The 15,001-nt window shown below is 43.0% G+C and overlaps 1 protein-coding gene across 1 annotated transcript; it reads left to right on the plus strand.

Moving 5' to 3' along the window:
- Window positions 1-353: 353 nt before the first annotated feature.
- Window positions 354-13,931, plus strand: LOC109471705 (malignant fibrous histiocytoma-amplified sequence 1 homolog). Its single transcript, XM_019771045.1, has 10 exons — window positions 354-4,144; window positions 5,020-5,059; window positions 6,005-6,178; window positions 6,943-7,153; window positions 7,269-7,487; window positions 7,767-7,876; window positions 9,399-9,516; window positions 11,514-11,600; window positions 13,127-13,375; window positions 13,900-13,931. Exons 1-10 carry the CDS (start codon window positions 759-761, stop codon window positions 13,929-13,931), a joined length of 4,626 nt encoding a protein of 1,541 aa, XP_019626604.1. The 5' UTR covers window positions 354-758.
- Window positions 13,932-15,001: the final 1,070 nt, after the last annotated feature.

Raw genomic sequence — 15,001 nt, forward strand, 5'->3', positions numbered from 1 at the left:
TTGGGTCTATTTATTTAGCCTTCTCTAAATCCCAAGTGGGGTACCCACACATTTTAGCGCCTGAAATGTGAAGTTTAGAATTAGAAAGTCTTCTTCTCACTTGAAAATTGGGTCCAATTTCTTGTTGGAAATTGCAGTTCAAACTTGTTTCATAATGACTTCTACCAACACAGATGAACTTTCAACATAAAATTGGCTCCTGCATTTCCAAAGAAGCCAGGGGACCCAAACCTACTGTATACCAGTAACCTTTTTCATGAGGCTAAATGCTATCTGCCACTCAAACACTGTGAACCAGCATGTCCAGAACACAAAGAAACCAGTATTTCTGCTGCAGTACCCAGGAAGCTGCCAGGTGGCCCGTAATGGAACTTGTCCTTTGTTATATTGACATCTAGCTACATAACAAATATCAAATATGATAATGATCCAGGCATGGCTTTTGGACCACAAAGACACATGTAGACAGACACAGAAATAACACCTAAAACATAACCAGTCCTTCTTGGCAAAGGTAAAAAAAATATGGCATCTACTCAGCTGCTGCATTAATGAGAAAATGATAAATGCTCTCCATCCACTGAATGAACTATGCAGGAGATATACTTGTGTACATATAATCTTACATAGTTACACATGATGTATTAGAAATGGAACTTTAGACGTGACATATAAAGCTGATCATAAAACCACGGTAATAATAAATTGCTTTTACATGTATCATTTTCTCACAATTATTCAATTCTAGAAATATCGACATGGCTAAACAGTCAAGCTTTAGAAACAAGATGAAGCCAAAAGAATGGGACATGGTGGGGAAAAGAACTCTCTTGACACTGGACTTGTCTCGTGAAGATTATAGCCATATAGAACCTCTGGCTCAACTACCCGAGGAAGTTTTTGAACTTAAGGAATTGGAGGCTTTGGATTTGACAAACAACACGAACATTGATCTCTCCGATCAGCTGACCAAACTGACCAATCTAAAACTGTTGTGTTTAGATAAATGCGGCCTTAAAACAGTTCCCGCTGCCGTGATGAAACTTCCGCAGTTAGAAATGCTGATCCTCAGTAACAACAAGAACATCACCCTGCCGGATGAGATGTCTGGTCTCACCAACCTCACGGTCCTGGACTTAAAACGCTGTAACCTGGACACAATACTGCCTGTAGTGCTGAAACTGTCAAACCTACAATGGCTGGATCTAAGTGCGGGCGGGAAGTCAATGTTGAAAATCTCCCTACCAGATGAGTTGTCTAAACTGAACAAGTTGAAAGTGTTGAGACTACGTTACTGTAAGCTGGACACCGTCCCCCCGGCAGTACTGAAACTCCCCCAGCTGGAGGAACTGGACCTCAGCGGGAACAGCGGGATCCACCTGCCGGATGGGCTGGCCGGGCTCACCAACCTCCGGGTACTGAAACTAGCGGGAACAGGCATGGAGACAGTTCCTCCGGTAGTGTGGAGACTGACACAGTTAGAATGGCTGGACCTGCGCCGTAACCAACTACAGACGTTACCCGTGGAAATCGGACAGCTCACTAATGTCAAACACTTAGATCTGCCCGGGTGCGAGCTGCGCACACTCCCACCTGAAGTGTGGAGACTTACACAGTTAGAATGGCTGGACCTGCGCCGTAACCAACTACAGACGTTACCCGTGGAAATCGGACAGCTCACTAATGTCAAACACTTGGATCTGTCCCGGTGCATGCTGCGCACACTCCCACCTGAAGTGTGGAGATTGACACAGTTAGAATGGCTGGACCTCAGCGATAACGAACTACAGACGTTACCCGCGGAAATCGGACAGCTCGCTAACGTCAAACACTTGAATCTGTCCAACTGCAAGCTGCACACACTCCCACCTGGAGTGTGGAGGCTGACACAGTTAGAAAGGCTGGACCTGAGCAGTAACCAACTACAGACGTTACCCGCGGAAATCGGACAGCTCACTAATGTCAAACACTTGGATCTGTCCAGGTGCAAGCTGCGCACACTCCCACCTGAAGTGGGGGGACTGACACAGTTAAAAGAGCTGAACCTGAGGCGTAACCACCTACAGACGTTACCCGCGGAAATCGGGCAGCTCACTAATGTCAAACACTTGGATCTGTCCTGGTGCATTAAGCTGCGCACACTCCCACCTGAAGTGGGGGGACTGACACAGTTAAAAGAGCTGGACCTGCGCTTTAACGACCTACAGACGTTACCCGCGGAAATCGGACAGCTCAGTAGCTTACGTCACCTTCACGTCATTAGCAACCCACTTATAAAACCACCAGTTGAGGTTTGCCGTCAGGGGATCGCTGCTGTCAGACAGTACTTTGAGGAACTTGAACGCTCAGAAGAAAAGATTAGGACTCATTTGAAAGTTGTTGTCTTGGGAGAGAAAATGGCGGGAAAAACAAGCCTGGTACAGACGCTAGACAAGGGCGAGTCCACCCTGACAAATGTAGAGGACCGCACACACTGTGTAGAGATAACTCAGTGGGCACCTGATGACAACATCACATTTGAAGTGTACGACTTTGGCGGCCATGACGTGTACCATCTCACTCATCAGTTCTTCCTGACTCCAGATGCCTTTTACCTGTTATTAGTGAACCTTCACACATACAGCTGCAGTGAAGAGAGGTACACAGAAGCCGTGGGGTTCTGGTTGGACACACTGAACGCCCGCGTGCCGGGGGCGGTGGTTACAATAGTAGGGAGTAAGATGGACAAGTGTAGAGAGGCAGAAATAAATGATAAAGTGAAGGACCTCCAAAGAAAATCTAAAGATCAGATTGAAACATGGAAAAGTAATACAGAGCGCCAAATAAAGAAACTCAAGACAAGAGAGCCCCAAAGCGAGGAGGAACAAAGGGAAATAGAGCGGCAGTTAGAACGCACACAACGCCTCCTGGATCACCCATTGCGACTGATCGGAATGTACTGCATCAGTTCGGCAGAACCAGCATCTGGGTTGGACACGCTAAAGAATCACATACTGGAATCGGCCAATGATACCAAGCTGTTTCCTACGCTTAGAAAGATCCTCCCGCGGACATGGGTGGAGTTTGAACAGAAAGTTTACGGGCTACTTGACAAGGGAACAGAGGAACTGGAAATCACTAGAGGTGAGGGCGATAAATCGTCAACTGAGAACAACGACTCAACAACTGACAAGAAACAAGTGACAAGAAACCAGAAGTGGATAACGCAAAGCGACTGTTTGGAGCTCACAGATCTCCCGGCGGACAGACTGGAGCAAGTCCTGTCTTACCTGCAGCAGGTGGGAACCATCCTCAGGTACACGGACATACCGGAACTCAAGGACTACGTCTTCCATGATCCTCCTGCCTTGATTGAAATCTTCAAGGATCTGTTCCATCACAACATCGAGGAACTTTTCAAAACGCCCAGAGTAAAGAATGCTGATTATAATCGCACACAGCTCAAGGGTTTTCAGCAGGATCTGCGTGACTGTGGACTGATCCAGAAGAAGGTGATGACATACATGCTACCACCCAACATCGATCATGACATTGTTACAGCTCTGATGAAGCATTTTGGCCTCTGCTTTGAGTTGAAAGCCAAAGACAAAACAGACGTGTGTCAGTACCGAATACCTTGGTACCTGCAGAAACAAATGCCAGAGGAGATTAAGAGTGTCTGGCCAGAAGACGTACCAGAAGATCAGGAGCAGCTGCAGCTGATGTGCAACATCACAGGATTCTGTCCCCGGGGACTGTTTCAGAGGTTCAGTGTTGGGATCCATCCACTTGTCAAGGACAGGGTAGACTGGAAAGATGGAGTCATGGCCTACCGACAGGACTACCCCGTACTCGTGTGTTCCAAACCTGTTGAAGACGACACTTACATCACCATGGCAACCAGAGGCGGGCTTGCCCAGGCAGGTGAGATGTGGGGCGTGGTCCACCCACTGCTGGAGGTGCTGGTCCAGCTGCTGCAGGAGTGGCCAGGTGTGCTGTACTCCCTCCACGTCACCTGTGCGCACTGCATCAAGGCAGGACAGGAGGAGCCATGGCAGTTTGACCTGAGGGACCGGACAGCAGAGGACAGCCGTGACGTCAGGTGTCCCGAGGTGAAGAAGACAGCATCAACGTCAGCAGAACTTGTGTACAGACCAGCCAGACTGTCTGGTATGTCATTATCAGTAGAGAATCTTGTTACTTCCTAATAAAACAGCCTCTAATCTTGAAAGTTCATCTGTGTTGGTAGAAGTCATTATGAAGCAAGATAAAACTGCAATAATTTTCCAACACAACAAATTGGACCAAATTTTCGAATGTACAACAGTACTTCAGTCTTTGTCAAGGAATGAGCAATCCACCGCTTCCGTGACGTCACACAGATAACTTACGTGACTCTGTGAGCAGTGGATCATAGGTTGCAGAAAGTAGTGCGTTATCTGCGTGACGTCACGGAAGCGGTGGATTGCTCATTCCTTGACAAAGACTGGAGTTGTACAGTCGAAAACTTGAGTCCAATTTGTTGTGTTGGAAGTTGCAGTTTTATCTTGCTTCATAAAAACAGCCTCTAGTTCAATTCCGGACTCATCCCATATCTCAGCAGCCTTTAACACCTAGATGGGCTAATATCGTAAAATATAGGTAAAAATGATGTAGGAAATATGTAGCAGCCATCGAGGACCCCTTTTGGATTAACCAAATTCTGCAGAATTCTGCACAGAATTCTGGCTGCAGTTCCAGAATTCTGCAGAATTTGGTTAATCCAAAAGGGGTCCTCGATGGCTGCTACATATTTCCTACATCATTTTTACCTATGTTTTACGATATTAGCCCATCTAGATGTTAAAGGCTGCTGAGATATGGGATGAGTCCGGAATTAACCTGGAGGTTGTAAGTATATAATAATGATAATATTAAACTTTAAGCCTTGTTGATACTTTACAATTCATGTAAATGTTTCGTTACATACTACATTAGAATGACTTTACCGCATGTGACTGACACTTTCTGTCTTCCCATATTTGCAGCTGTCAGTCGTAGATCACCCCCGACTCAAGTGAAACCGTCTCAACAAGAAAATGTAAGTAGCAACAGCAAATCAACATGATAACATCAGCCAACAGTTGAAATATGCTTTGTAGTTCATTTTTAAATTTATATTATTTTATTTAATGATAATATATATAGATTCTTAAAATGTGTTTCTGGTTCAATTTAAGTTAAGTTTGCAGGCAACCATTTGTTGAGTCCCTTTTTAAGGTGGGGTCGTGTGGCGCAGTCGGTAGCGCGTTCGGCTCACACCCCAGAGGTTGTGGGTTCGAACCCTGCCCATGTCACCGATCTTGTGCCCTTGGGAAAGGCACTTTACACGACTTTCCTCACTTCACTCAGGTGTAAATGAGTACCTAGCTTCGGTTAGGGACGTCCCTCGGATAGGACGTTAAATGGAGGTCCCGTGTTTGGGAGAGCCACAACCCATGCACGTTAAAGAACCCGCCGCACTTATCGAAAAGAGTAGGGGATCTTCCCGGTGTGAGTGGTTCAAAACTTACAGTCCGGTCTTACGCAGCTTGTACATGTGCGCACATGTACAAAACTGGTGTGTTACGCCTGAAGGCGGTTTACCGGTAATGCGAAACAAACAAAAACAAACAAACAAGGTGTATGCTCAGTTCCGGTGGTGATGGTGCTATGACAAATGTTTGCTTGTTTCGCATATCCGGTAAATCGCCTTTTAAGCGTAACACACCTGTTCCAGTTTTGTACAGTGCATGGGGTGTACATGTAGCTCTCTCAAACGCGGAACCTCCATTTAATGTCCTATCCGAGGGACGTCCCTAGCCGAAGCTAGGTACTCATTTACACCTGAGTGACGTGAGGAAAGTCGTGTTAAGTGCCTTCTCCAAAGATGCAAGATCGGTGGCATTGGGCAGGATTCAAACCCGGGATCTCTTGTATCTGAGTTGAACACTCTGCCTTTACGCCATATGACCCCTGCTAATTTATGCTAAATTTGTTTGACTAGGACTCCTACAAGATGACCTCCGACCCACGTGGCGTCGCGCTGATCATCAGCAACACCGACTTTACGGACTCGACAAGAAACAGGCCGGGAGGAGCGAAGGACCTGGACAACCTCAGGAAGATTTGTGGGAAACTCAAGCTGCAACAGGAGATCAAACAGAACCTTACAGCACAGGTGGGGCACATCGGTAACAGTAGCTGTTGGTTTCTATGTGTTGGAAAGTAATCGTCCTAGCTATTTGGACGGGTTTCTTTTACAATAATATAAGATATTACAATTTCTTATATGGTACCTGATAGCTTCAAGCAGAGGTTTGGGTTTTGGGCTATTTTTGTCGTGTTTTTAGTCCTTTTTATCGGGTTTCTTTTATGCACTAGAAATATAGCCCAAAACCCAAACCTCTGCTTGGAGAGTAACCTGACACAAGTAATTGAAAATCAGAGTTGTTCAAATATCATAGGCACTAGTTTTGCTAAAGACATTCTAGGTATTTCGCTCTGTCAACATTGTGTCTTCTTCAAAATTGTTGCAAAGCGCGACACTACATACATGTAGTTTATCTGCCACTGTACCTCACCTGTCACTAAGTCAGTAGAGTTATGATGTATCTAAATATAACATTCGAAACACAAACCCAAAACCCAAACCTCTGCTTGGAGAGTAACCTGATACAAGTAATTGAAAATCAGAGTTGTTCAAATATCATAGGCACTAGTTTTGCTAAAGACATTCTAGGTATTTCGCTCTGTCAACATTGTGTCTTCTTCAAAATTGTTGCAAAGCGCGACACTACATACATGTAGTTTATCTGCCACTGTACCTCACCTGTCACTAAGTCAGTAGAGTTATGATGTATCTAAATATAACATTCGAAACACAAACAATGATTACAGTTTCCCTTTGCTTTAGTTAACAATCGTCTCGTGTTGAACCCTTAGGAAATTGCAGCTGTAACAAAGGACGTCTCCAAGAGAGATCACAGCAGCTACGACTGCTTCGTGCTGTTCCTGCTGTCCCATGGCGCAGAGACAGGCGTGTTGGGCACAGACGGAGAGCACGTGTCTGTGGACAGCATCATTTCTAGTTTCCAGGCCTGCAAGAGTCTCGTGGGGAAGCCGAAACTTTTCTTCATTCAGGCCTGCAGAGGAGGTGAGAAGCATTTAGTAGTATACGGAAAATCGTAGCTAATCATGGGCAGACTTACCATTGGACGATAAAACTTTTTCTTTCATGTTAATCATCTTTCCATCCAATTTATTCCCAGGAGACAGGGACAAGGGACTGGAACAAACAGACTCGGCCACAGATGAAGCAAGCAGCGTCTCCCAAACCGGGACAGAAGCATCCGATGGAGGTACTGAGGCCACTGCGTCACAGCCTCCTCCAACAGCCCCACCTCCAGCCCCTGTGGAGAGTCCTGATGCCGGAGAGGGAACCTTACCAACAGCGAGCGACCGGCTGGTCATGTACGCTACAGTACATGGTAAGTACCAAACCCAGGGACCTGGATAATGCTCATCCATGGCAATGCCACTAAAGTTGAAAGCTATAATTTCAACTCTAAGCTGTAGAATCTTCAGCTCTGTACAGCTGACATAACAGTACTGTTGTTACTACTCACGTCATGACGTGTTGCCACAGTTGAACTGTAAAGTGATCAATAGCATGCTCATAAAGTGTATAAGATGGGAGGTTCGCATCAGAAAGAACGATATCAGTAAGTCACAATTATTCCGTGATGATGTTTCACGTGTTCTGACAGGTCACGTGTCCTGGAGGAACTCCAATACAGGCACGTGGTTGGTCGAGGCCCTCGCTGACGTCATCACTGAACATGCCGACACGGAGGAACTACAAGATATGCTCAGGATGGTGAGCCAACCTCGTGTTCTCTGGCTATCTGTGAGCCAACCCTGTGTTCTCTGGCTATCTGTGAGCTAACCCCGTGTTCTCTGGCTATCTGTGTGAGCTAACCCTGTGTTCTCTGGCTATCTGTGTGAGCTAACCCCGTGTTCTCTGGCTATCTGTGTGAGCTAAGCTCGTGTTCTCTGGCTATCTGTGTGAGCTAACCCCGTGTTCTCTGGCTATCTGTGTGAGCTAACCCCGTGTTCTCTGGCTATCTGTGTGAGCTAACCCTGTGTTCTCTGGCTATCTGTGAGCTAACCCCGTGTTCTCTGGCTATCTGTGTGAGCTAACCCCGTGTTCTCTGGCTATCTGTGTGAGCTAACCCTGTGTTCTCTGGCTATCTGTGTGAGCTAACCCTGTGTTCTCTGGCTATCTGTGTGAGCTAACCCCGTGTTCTCTGGCTATCTGTGTGAGCTAACCTCGTGTTCTCTGGCTATCTGTGTGAGCTAACCCCGTGTTCTCTGGCTATCTGTGTGAGCCAACTCTGTGTTCTCTGGCTATCTGTGTGAGCTAACCCCGTGTTCTCTGGCTATCTGTGTGAGCTAACCCCGTGTTCTCTGGCTATCTGTGTGCTAACCCCGTGTTCTCTGGCTATCTGTGTAAGCTAACCTCGTGTTCTCTGGCTATGGCTATCATGTATATAGCACAATGGTTGGACTCTATCTGTGTGAGCTCCGTGTTCTCTCGCCAATCTGTGTAAGCTAAAGCTCGTGTTCTCTGGCTATCTGTGTGAGCTAACCCCGTGTTCTCTGGCTATCTGTGTGAGCTAACCCCGTGTTCTCTGGCTATCTGTGTGAGCTAAGCTCGTGTTCTCTGGCTATCTGTGTGAGCTAACCCCGTGTTCTCTGGCTATCTGTGTGAGCTACCCCCTGTTCTCTGGCTACCTGTGTGAGCTAAGCTCGTGTTCTCTGGCTGTCATATAGCACACAGTATGATACATTCTATGAATTATTGTCATGTCCTACTACCATATCTGCTTACGTAGGTCAATTTCTGTACACCTTATTTTATAAGCGAGACCAAATCATCAATTCATGAACATATTGTGACTCATATACTGTATAGATAGTAGTTTGTAGTAAGAAATGTAATAAGATAGTTTAGTTTTGTAGTATTGTTGTATTACTGCCACACATTGTACCATGTACGATTGTCGAGCAATAAAGTTCAAAGTTCAAAGTTCAAAGTATAGCACAATGGTTGGACTGTATCTTTATCTATATATGATTGTATGTCCAATGCTTTCATTCTATTTGAAGTTAAAGAAACAATCATGAATATGGTAGAATCCACCAAATTGGCAAAGTGAGTTCGGCCGCGGGGAGGTAGTTTCTTTCCCTTCGTGAGCCAGTCAAACCTACAAGGCGGCCAAACTCCCCTGGCAAATATTCTCCTGTATATAGCCAGTGTAGTTAGTCTGGTAGAGACTACTGTTAACTGACTGATTTGTGAATCAGTCTGATAGTGACGCTTTTCTTCCATCAAACAGGTAAACGCCAAAGTGGCAGACTTCAAGACTGAGACCCACGAGCACGAGTACAAGCAGCAGCCAGAAATAACGCACACCTTACGCAAGAGGCTCTACTTCTTCCCAAGTAGTTTGCCTGGTTCGTACCAATGTCTTTGTCACCTAGCTAGTAGTACAGATTATCTGGTTGGTATCAAATTGAATGTCTTTGTCACGTACAGGTACTTGGTTGATGAGATTTCTGCATGATCTCAAAATTAGTATGAAGCTTTATTGTGACATTTTAGGAGAACCAAGCATGCCACAGTGACATTAAATGTAACTGTAACGGTAATTTAGAAAACATGTTCCAACACTAGAAAAGTCAGCATTTGCATGCTGGAGGGCAAATACAGACGAGTGTATTTCTCTCCGAATCCCTCCCCATTCTAAAATGGACTATACCATCAACCTTTCGCAGAAATGAACCATCCCAAAGCTACTCACAGCATCAGCCCTGACCCCTCTGAAATGGAATTTTCTTACTTTGAACCCCATACAAAAATAGACTCTTCCCAAAACATTCCCATCAGTATCAGTCCAAATGCTACCACCAGGCAACTATTAAGTCATTTTGCATTCATGTAATGATACAAAACCCAAAATAGGCATTTTGGGGGTTTATAAGAATAATAAACAATAAAAAATCAATAAAGTGGTGTATGGCAAAATTGTGAATGAAGTCCTAGTCACCTTTATGCCAAATTTTAAAGACATTAAATTTTCCTCCTAATACCAGGGCATAGAAGGCAAAATATACATTTTTTGTTTAAAAAATTTAATAATACATAATGATTTATTTTTAAGTCCTTAGTGTTAATGGAGCTCTGTGCCCAAAATATAAAATCATTGGTCTGAAAAAGGCAAAAAAAATCTTCAAGGCCTATAAAGAAATGAAAAAAAAAAAGTCAGGGGATTATAAATTGCCCACTCGACCTTCCTGCCATATTTCAGGTCATTGACCCCTCAAATGAAATTGAGGAAATTGAATTGCAGGAGGAGAAGAAGAAGAGACACAAGATAAACGGTTACAAAGAATTATATAATATACAGGACTTCCTCCATATTAGAAAATAATGGATTGAAAATATAAATCATCATCATTCATCCTCCGAAGAGGTGGAGCATACAAAGTTTGATCTCCAGAGTTGCTTGTCATTCATTGCTGAAATAAGTTCCAGGCCCTGCAAGCCTGTTTCAGTTTCTATAAGTTTCTTAGTGTTATGTTTGGACGTCCAATTTTTCTCTTCATATCAGGGTTCCAAAGTAGAAGCCTACTGGCTGGTTCTTCACTACGTACAACATGCATGACCGGCCAAGCTTTAAGTCGTCGACATGTAACTAGTAGTTACATTTGGTAACCATCCGTACAACTGTTCGGTAGTAGACAGTATGTTTCCACCGTGGTGTATTGAAAACTACTCGCAACATCTTTGTGTAGATTCCGTTTAGTTTTCTAGAGCGTGACATATTCATGACCCGTGATTCTGACCCATATACAAAAGAATTGTTTCATTACTACATGCCTTAAACACTTTGATCTTAGTTTGTTTTCTAATTATTTTCTCTCTGTTTTCCAAATCTTATGTAATGAGTGAAGAGCACTCCATGCCTGTGCAATCTGCACATCCATGTCATGACTACCCATGAGTACCCTCCTAGGTATTTGAAATCCGCAACACATTCGATTTTAGTGCCATCAGTGGCGAAAAGTAAACTGTCAGTAGTTGGGCTTAGGTGCATGAACTTTGTCTTGGACAAGTTCAGGTATAAGCCTATTTTTTGACATGAAATATAAATAGGGATTGTAAATAGGATGCTTTTATGACGGCCAACAGGATGTGGTCAGAAGCTCTCAGTTGAAAAAACAATGTTTCTCTGATGAGCCTTGCATAGACTAAGCCCTAATAAAGTCTAAGGCTTTTCATACTAAACCAGATTATTTGTTTATCTTGCGTTATGTGGACAGACCTCATTTCCAGACCACAATTTGCATATTAAACCTTTCAATAGATGAGAGTCGACATTCTGATTCTAGCAAAAAGGGCTATGGAAAGACATCACTTCTTACATAATTATCTTGTTTCACTTCTACAGAAAGTTCCCATCAACCCCAGCACTACGATGCGCCTGATCAAGTGACGCCAAAAGGTGGAAACAATGAAACTGCGGGGACGCCAGCAGGTTAGTTGGACGCTAATTTGTTTTTGGCTAAGCCAATTGCACTCATTTGGCAACATGTAGATAGAATACATGTGCAACAGCCTATCCTATAAACTGTGCATTGTATTATGTATAATTTTGGAATTTCATTTTCATTTTTCATTTTTATTTATTTACCCAGGGTAAACATGTCGCCGCAAGGGCGTTTTTCAATGTTTCCTGCGGACATATACATTTATCTTGGAATACATGTATCTGAAGAAAATATACGTTTCATTATCATAATGTCAGATGTCAGATGTTATCAAGGATAATGTACGGATGGAAGGACCCAATGCTGACAGACTTCACTCCCTGAGGCAAGCAATTTGCATAAACCCATCAATAGATGAGTGTTCTACACATTCTGGATTCTGTATCAGCCTAGTAAATATGACAGAACAGGTGCATATTAAGCACATTGTATATAAAACATGGCAGAACCCAAAAATAAATATAAACATAATTTTTTTTCACTGTTCACCCATGGTTGTACCATGTTTTTTCTATCTAAGGACAAGAAGGCAAATTCTCATCCCCATCATCACCTTTAGTACAGCTGATCCCCCAATACAGCAGATTTTTAGCAGCTGCGCAGGTTTTTTTTAGTGACGGTAGGTGATCACACAGGGTGAGAATGGGGATAGATGTGGACAAGTGCAAGTAACAAGACAAGTGTGTTTAGTGCTGTTAATTAAAGGTTTATTGCAAATTTGTGCCCGGAGGCTAATTGCAAATTACAAAACAGAAAAGTCTACATGATGAAAGGTCGCTGTCTAGAATTATAAGACTTCTCTTCATCGGTAAACCATGGAAGACCTACAAGGGCTGGGGGCAGCTCAATCTATGGCAGGTGGAACATCAACGGATACCAATTATACAAATAATGACCTAATTTGCATAATTGATGTGAAATTTCTGTGATTTCTTAATGGTAAATGGTGGCAATTTTATACCTTGTGACATGTGTAAGTTTTAAGGTTAACCCCACTATGCATAAAATTATGTTAAGTCAATATGGAGGTTATTTGCATGATTTAGTGAGGACAAGGTGGAGGGACAGTTTTGTGCAACACCTGGGCCCTGTTTGGCCCAGGACTCAGACAAGGGTGGAGCAAGTCAGGGGAGGGGTTCCTCTGTAGGAGTGATGATGCCCTGGATTGATTGACTGAATGAGGACAATGTTGACTTGAAATATTGCCAAAAGATAAGAATTTCACAAGCAAAATATTTGTAATAATAATATAAATTGAGTTAAGAATAACTATATTGTGACAGTGGTAATCAATGACAGAGACAAATCCCCCCTCCCCAAAAACAATACATAAACTCTACATGAAGTCCCAGAATTCTTGTTAGGTGTTTAGAGGCTGTGAGAGTTTTTATATGGTGTAATGAGTATGGTGAGGGTAGGGTAATTTTTTTTTTGCTTTAGATTGTGGAAGATTATAATGTTTAACAATTATATATTTTATTAATGACAGTTGATATGGTTGATTCGTTTCCAGTTGATTGGAAGAAATACTTCAAGACAGTCATCACCAACGTGCCACATAGGTGGGATGACTTGGCTGAAGAACTTGGGTTTAAGCGAGGCGAGAGAAAAGCAATGAAATCAGACATCCATGACTCCTGTGGCAGGTGCAAAGAAGTGCTTGAAAGGTGGAGGGCAAAAAAAGGAAAGGAAGCAACTATACAAGTTTTGAAGCAAGCCCTCATCGACATCGACGAAAAGCTAACAGCAGACAGCTTAGGAGGTGAGTCTGTACTCTAGAAATGGGGGTAGGACATTAATGCCCTATTCTAAACCCACATAAACCACATCAGATGCGTTTTTTAATCAGTGCCACGCTCTCTCTTACAGTATTGTCTTTTATAGGGTTGATGGAAAAACCTGAGTGTCCAATTTCTGGACTCGTCTTTAGTACAAGGATAATAATTATTTATATGTCACAATTCAAGTATACTCAAGGTTTGTGTCTTTTTTTCAGCCGGGTTATAAAAATTCTCAATTTTCTGCATTAATTCTGGCATTAGAATAATGTTCAATAATTTAGAGTAAACTTTAAGAGATATCCTTTCATCCCATGTCCATTTATTTTGCTTGAAGAGACAGTTGCTAGACTTGAGGTTGACGTGTGCAGCCTGGAATGAATTAAAAAATAAACTGGGATGTGACTGTACCCCCTTAATATATGCTGGAATTCCATGCATGTTCCAGGTGAAGTGTTGTTTGAGGTAGCTAGACTAATAAGTAAACATTTATCCCTTTCTTTGTCAGACTGTGCTGTGCAGCATGAGAGCAACATGTGAACTTCAGCCGGAAAAGGTAAGTCAAAAATCTAGTTCTTGGTTCTCTCAGAGAATTCAAATTCCAAACAAGTTTCAAGTTTATTTATTTCACCAGGGAATACCTCAGATCCATTGATCTGCTTTTCAGGTATCCCTGGGCACACATTAAACAAATTACGTTTAATTTTCTCTGAATCAGTTCACAATCATTATAATTATTATTAGTTATAGGGTTACGTTTAGGGTTAGGGTCAGGTTAGGGTTACGTTTAGGTTAATAATAATAATCATTGCTCCTCCCATTGGTGAGGTGATATATACTTTTCTGATTAGATAGAAAGGAATTGTGTATTTTATATTCTAAATAATTTATCAACATTATGATCATAATACATGACATTGTCATTTCAGTCTAGTATATATCAAGCAGTAACCAGAAGTCAGGACAAACCTGTTGTGAACAGTCTTCATATGAAAGCTGTTTTTTAATCCCCATTACTTATGCAATTTGATCAGTAATTTATTATGAACATCAGCTACCCTGGCAAATACAGATGTGTCAAACTTGTTATACCCCCCTATAGATGCTGCTGATGTTGTAAGAAAGAAATCCAGAACCACACATGTACAGCACACGTGACCTGTTGGATCTGGCAACACACCTGCCACAACAGTCAACAGTCTGCCCAGCCGTTCTTACAAGCAGTACAAGTATTGCCTTCCTATGACACTTATATATTTAAGAGCAGGACCTGGTGTAGATTTGTATTTCAGAAATCTGTATCTGTATACTTTAGCCAGTATAACCGCCCTTCGGCGTAACACACCAGCTTCTGTATCTGTATAGCCGGTATAACCGCCCTTTGGCATAACACACCGTCCAGCTTCTGTATCGGTATAGCTTGTATAACCGCCCTTCGGCATAACACACCAGCTTCTGTATCTGTATAGCCGGTATAACCGCCCGTCGGCGTAACACACCAGCTTGTGTATCTGTATAGCCGGTATAACCACCCTTCGGCATAATGCACCAGCTTCTGTATCTGTATAACTGGTATAACCGCCCTTCGGCGTAACACACCAGCTTCTGTA

Source organism: Branchiostoma belcheri, unplaced genomic scaffold (genome assembly GCF_001625305.1).
Source record: "Branchiostoma belcheri isolate BF01 breed outbred unplaced genomic scaffold, Haploidv18h27 scaffold255, whole genome shotgun sequence".
NCBI classification, from domain to species: domain Eukaryota; kingdom Metazoa; phylum Chordata; class Leptocardii; order Amphioxiformes; family Branchiostomatidae; genus Branchiostoma; species Branchiostoma belcheri.

What these genes read in the sequence shown, in the direction of transcription:
- LOC109471705 (XM_019771045.1), top strand. Translation starts at nt 759, where the DNA reads ATGGCTAAACAGTCAAGCTTTAGAAACAAGATGAAGCCAAAAGAATGG. An exon ending in CATTCAGGCCTGCAGAGGAG is followed by an intron (nt 7,154 to 7,268) that starts GTGAGAAGCATT and finishes ATTTATTCCCAG; the next exon opens with GAGACAGGGACAAGGGACTG. An exon ending in CTTCCCAAGTAGTTTGCCTG is followed by an intron (nt 9,517 to 11,513) that starts GTTCGTACCAAT and finishes TCACTTCTACAG; the next exon opens with AAAGTTCCCATCAACCCCAG.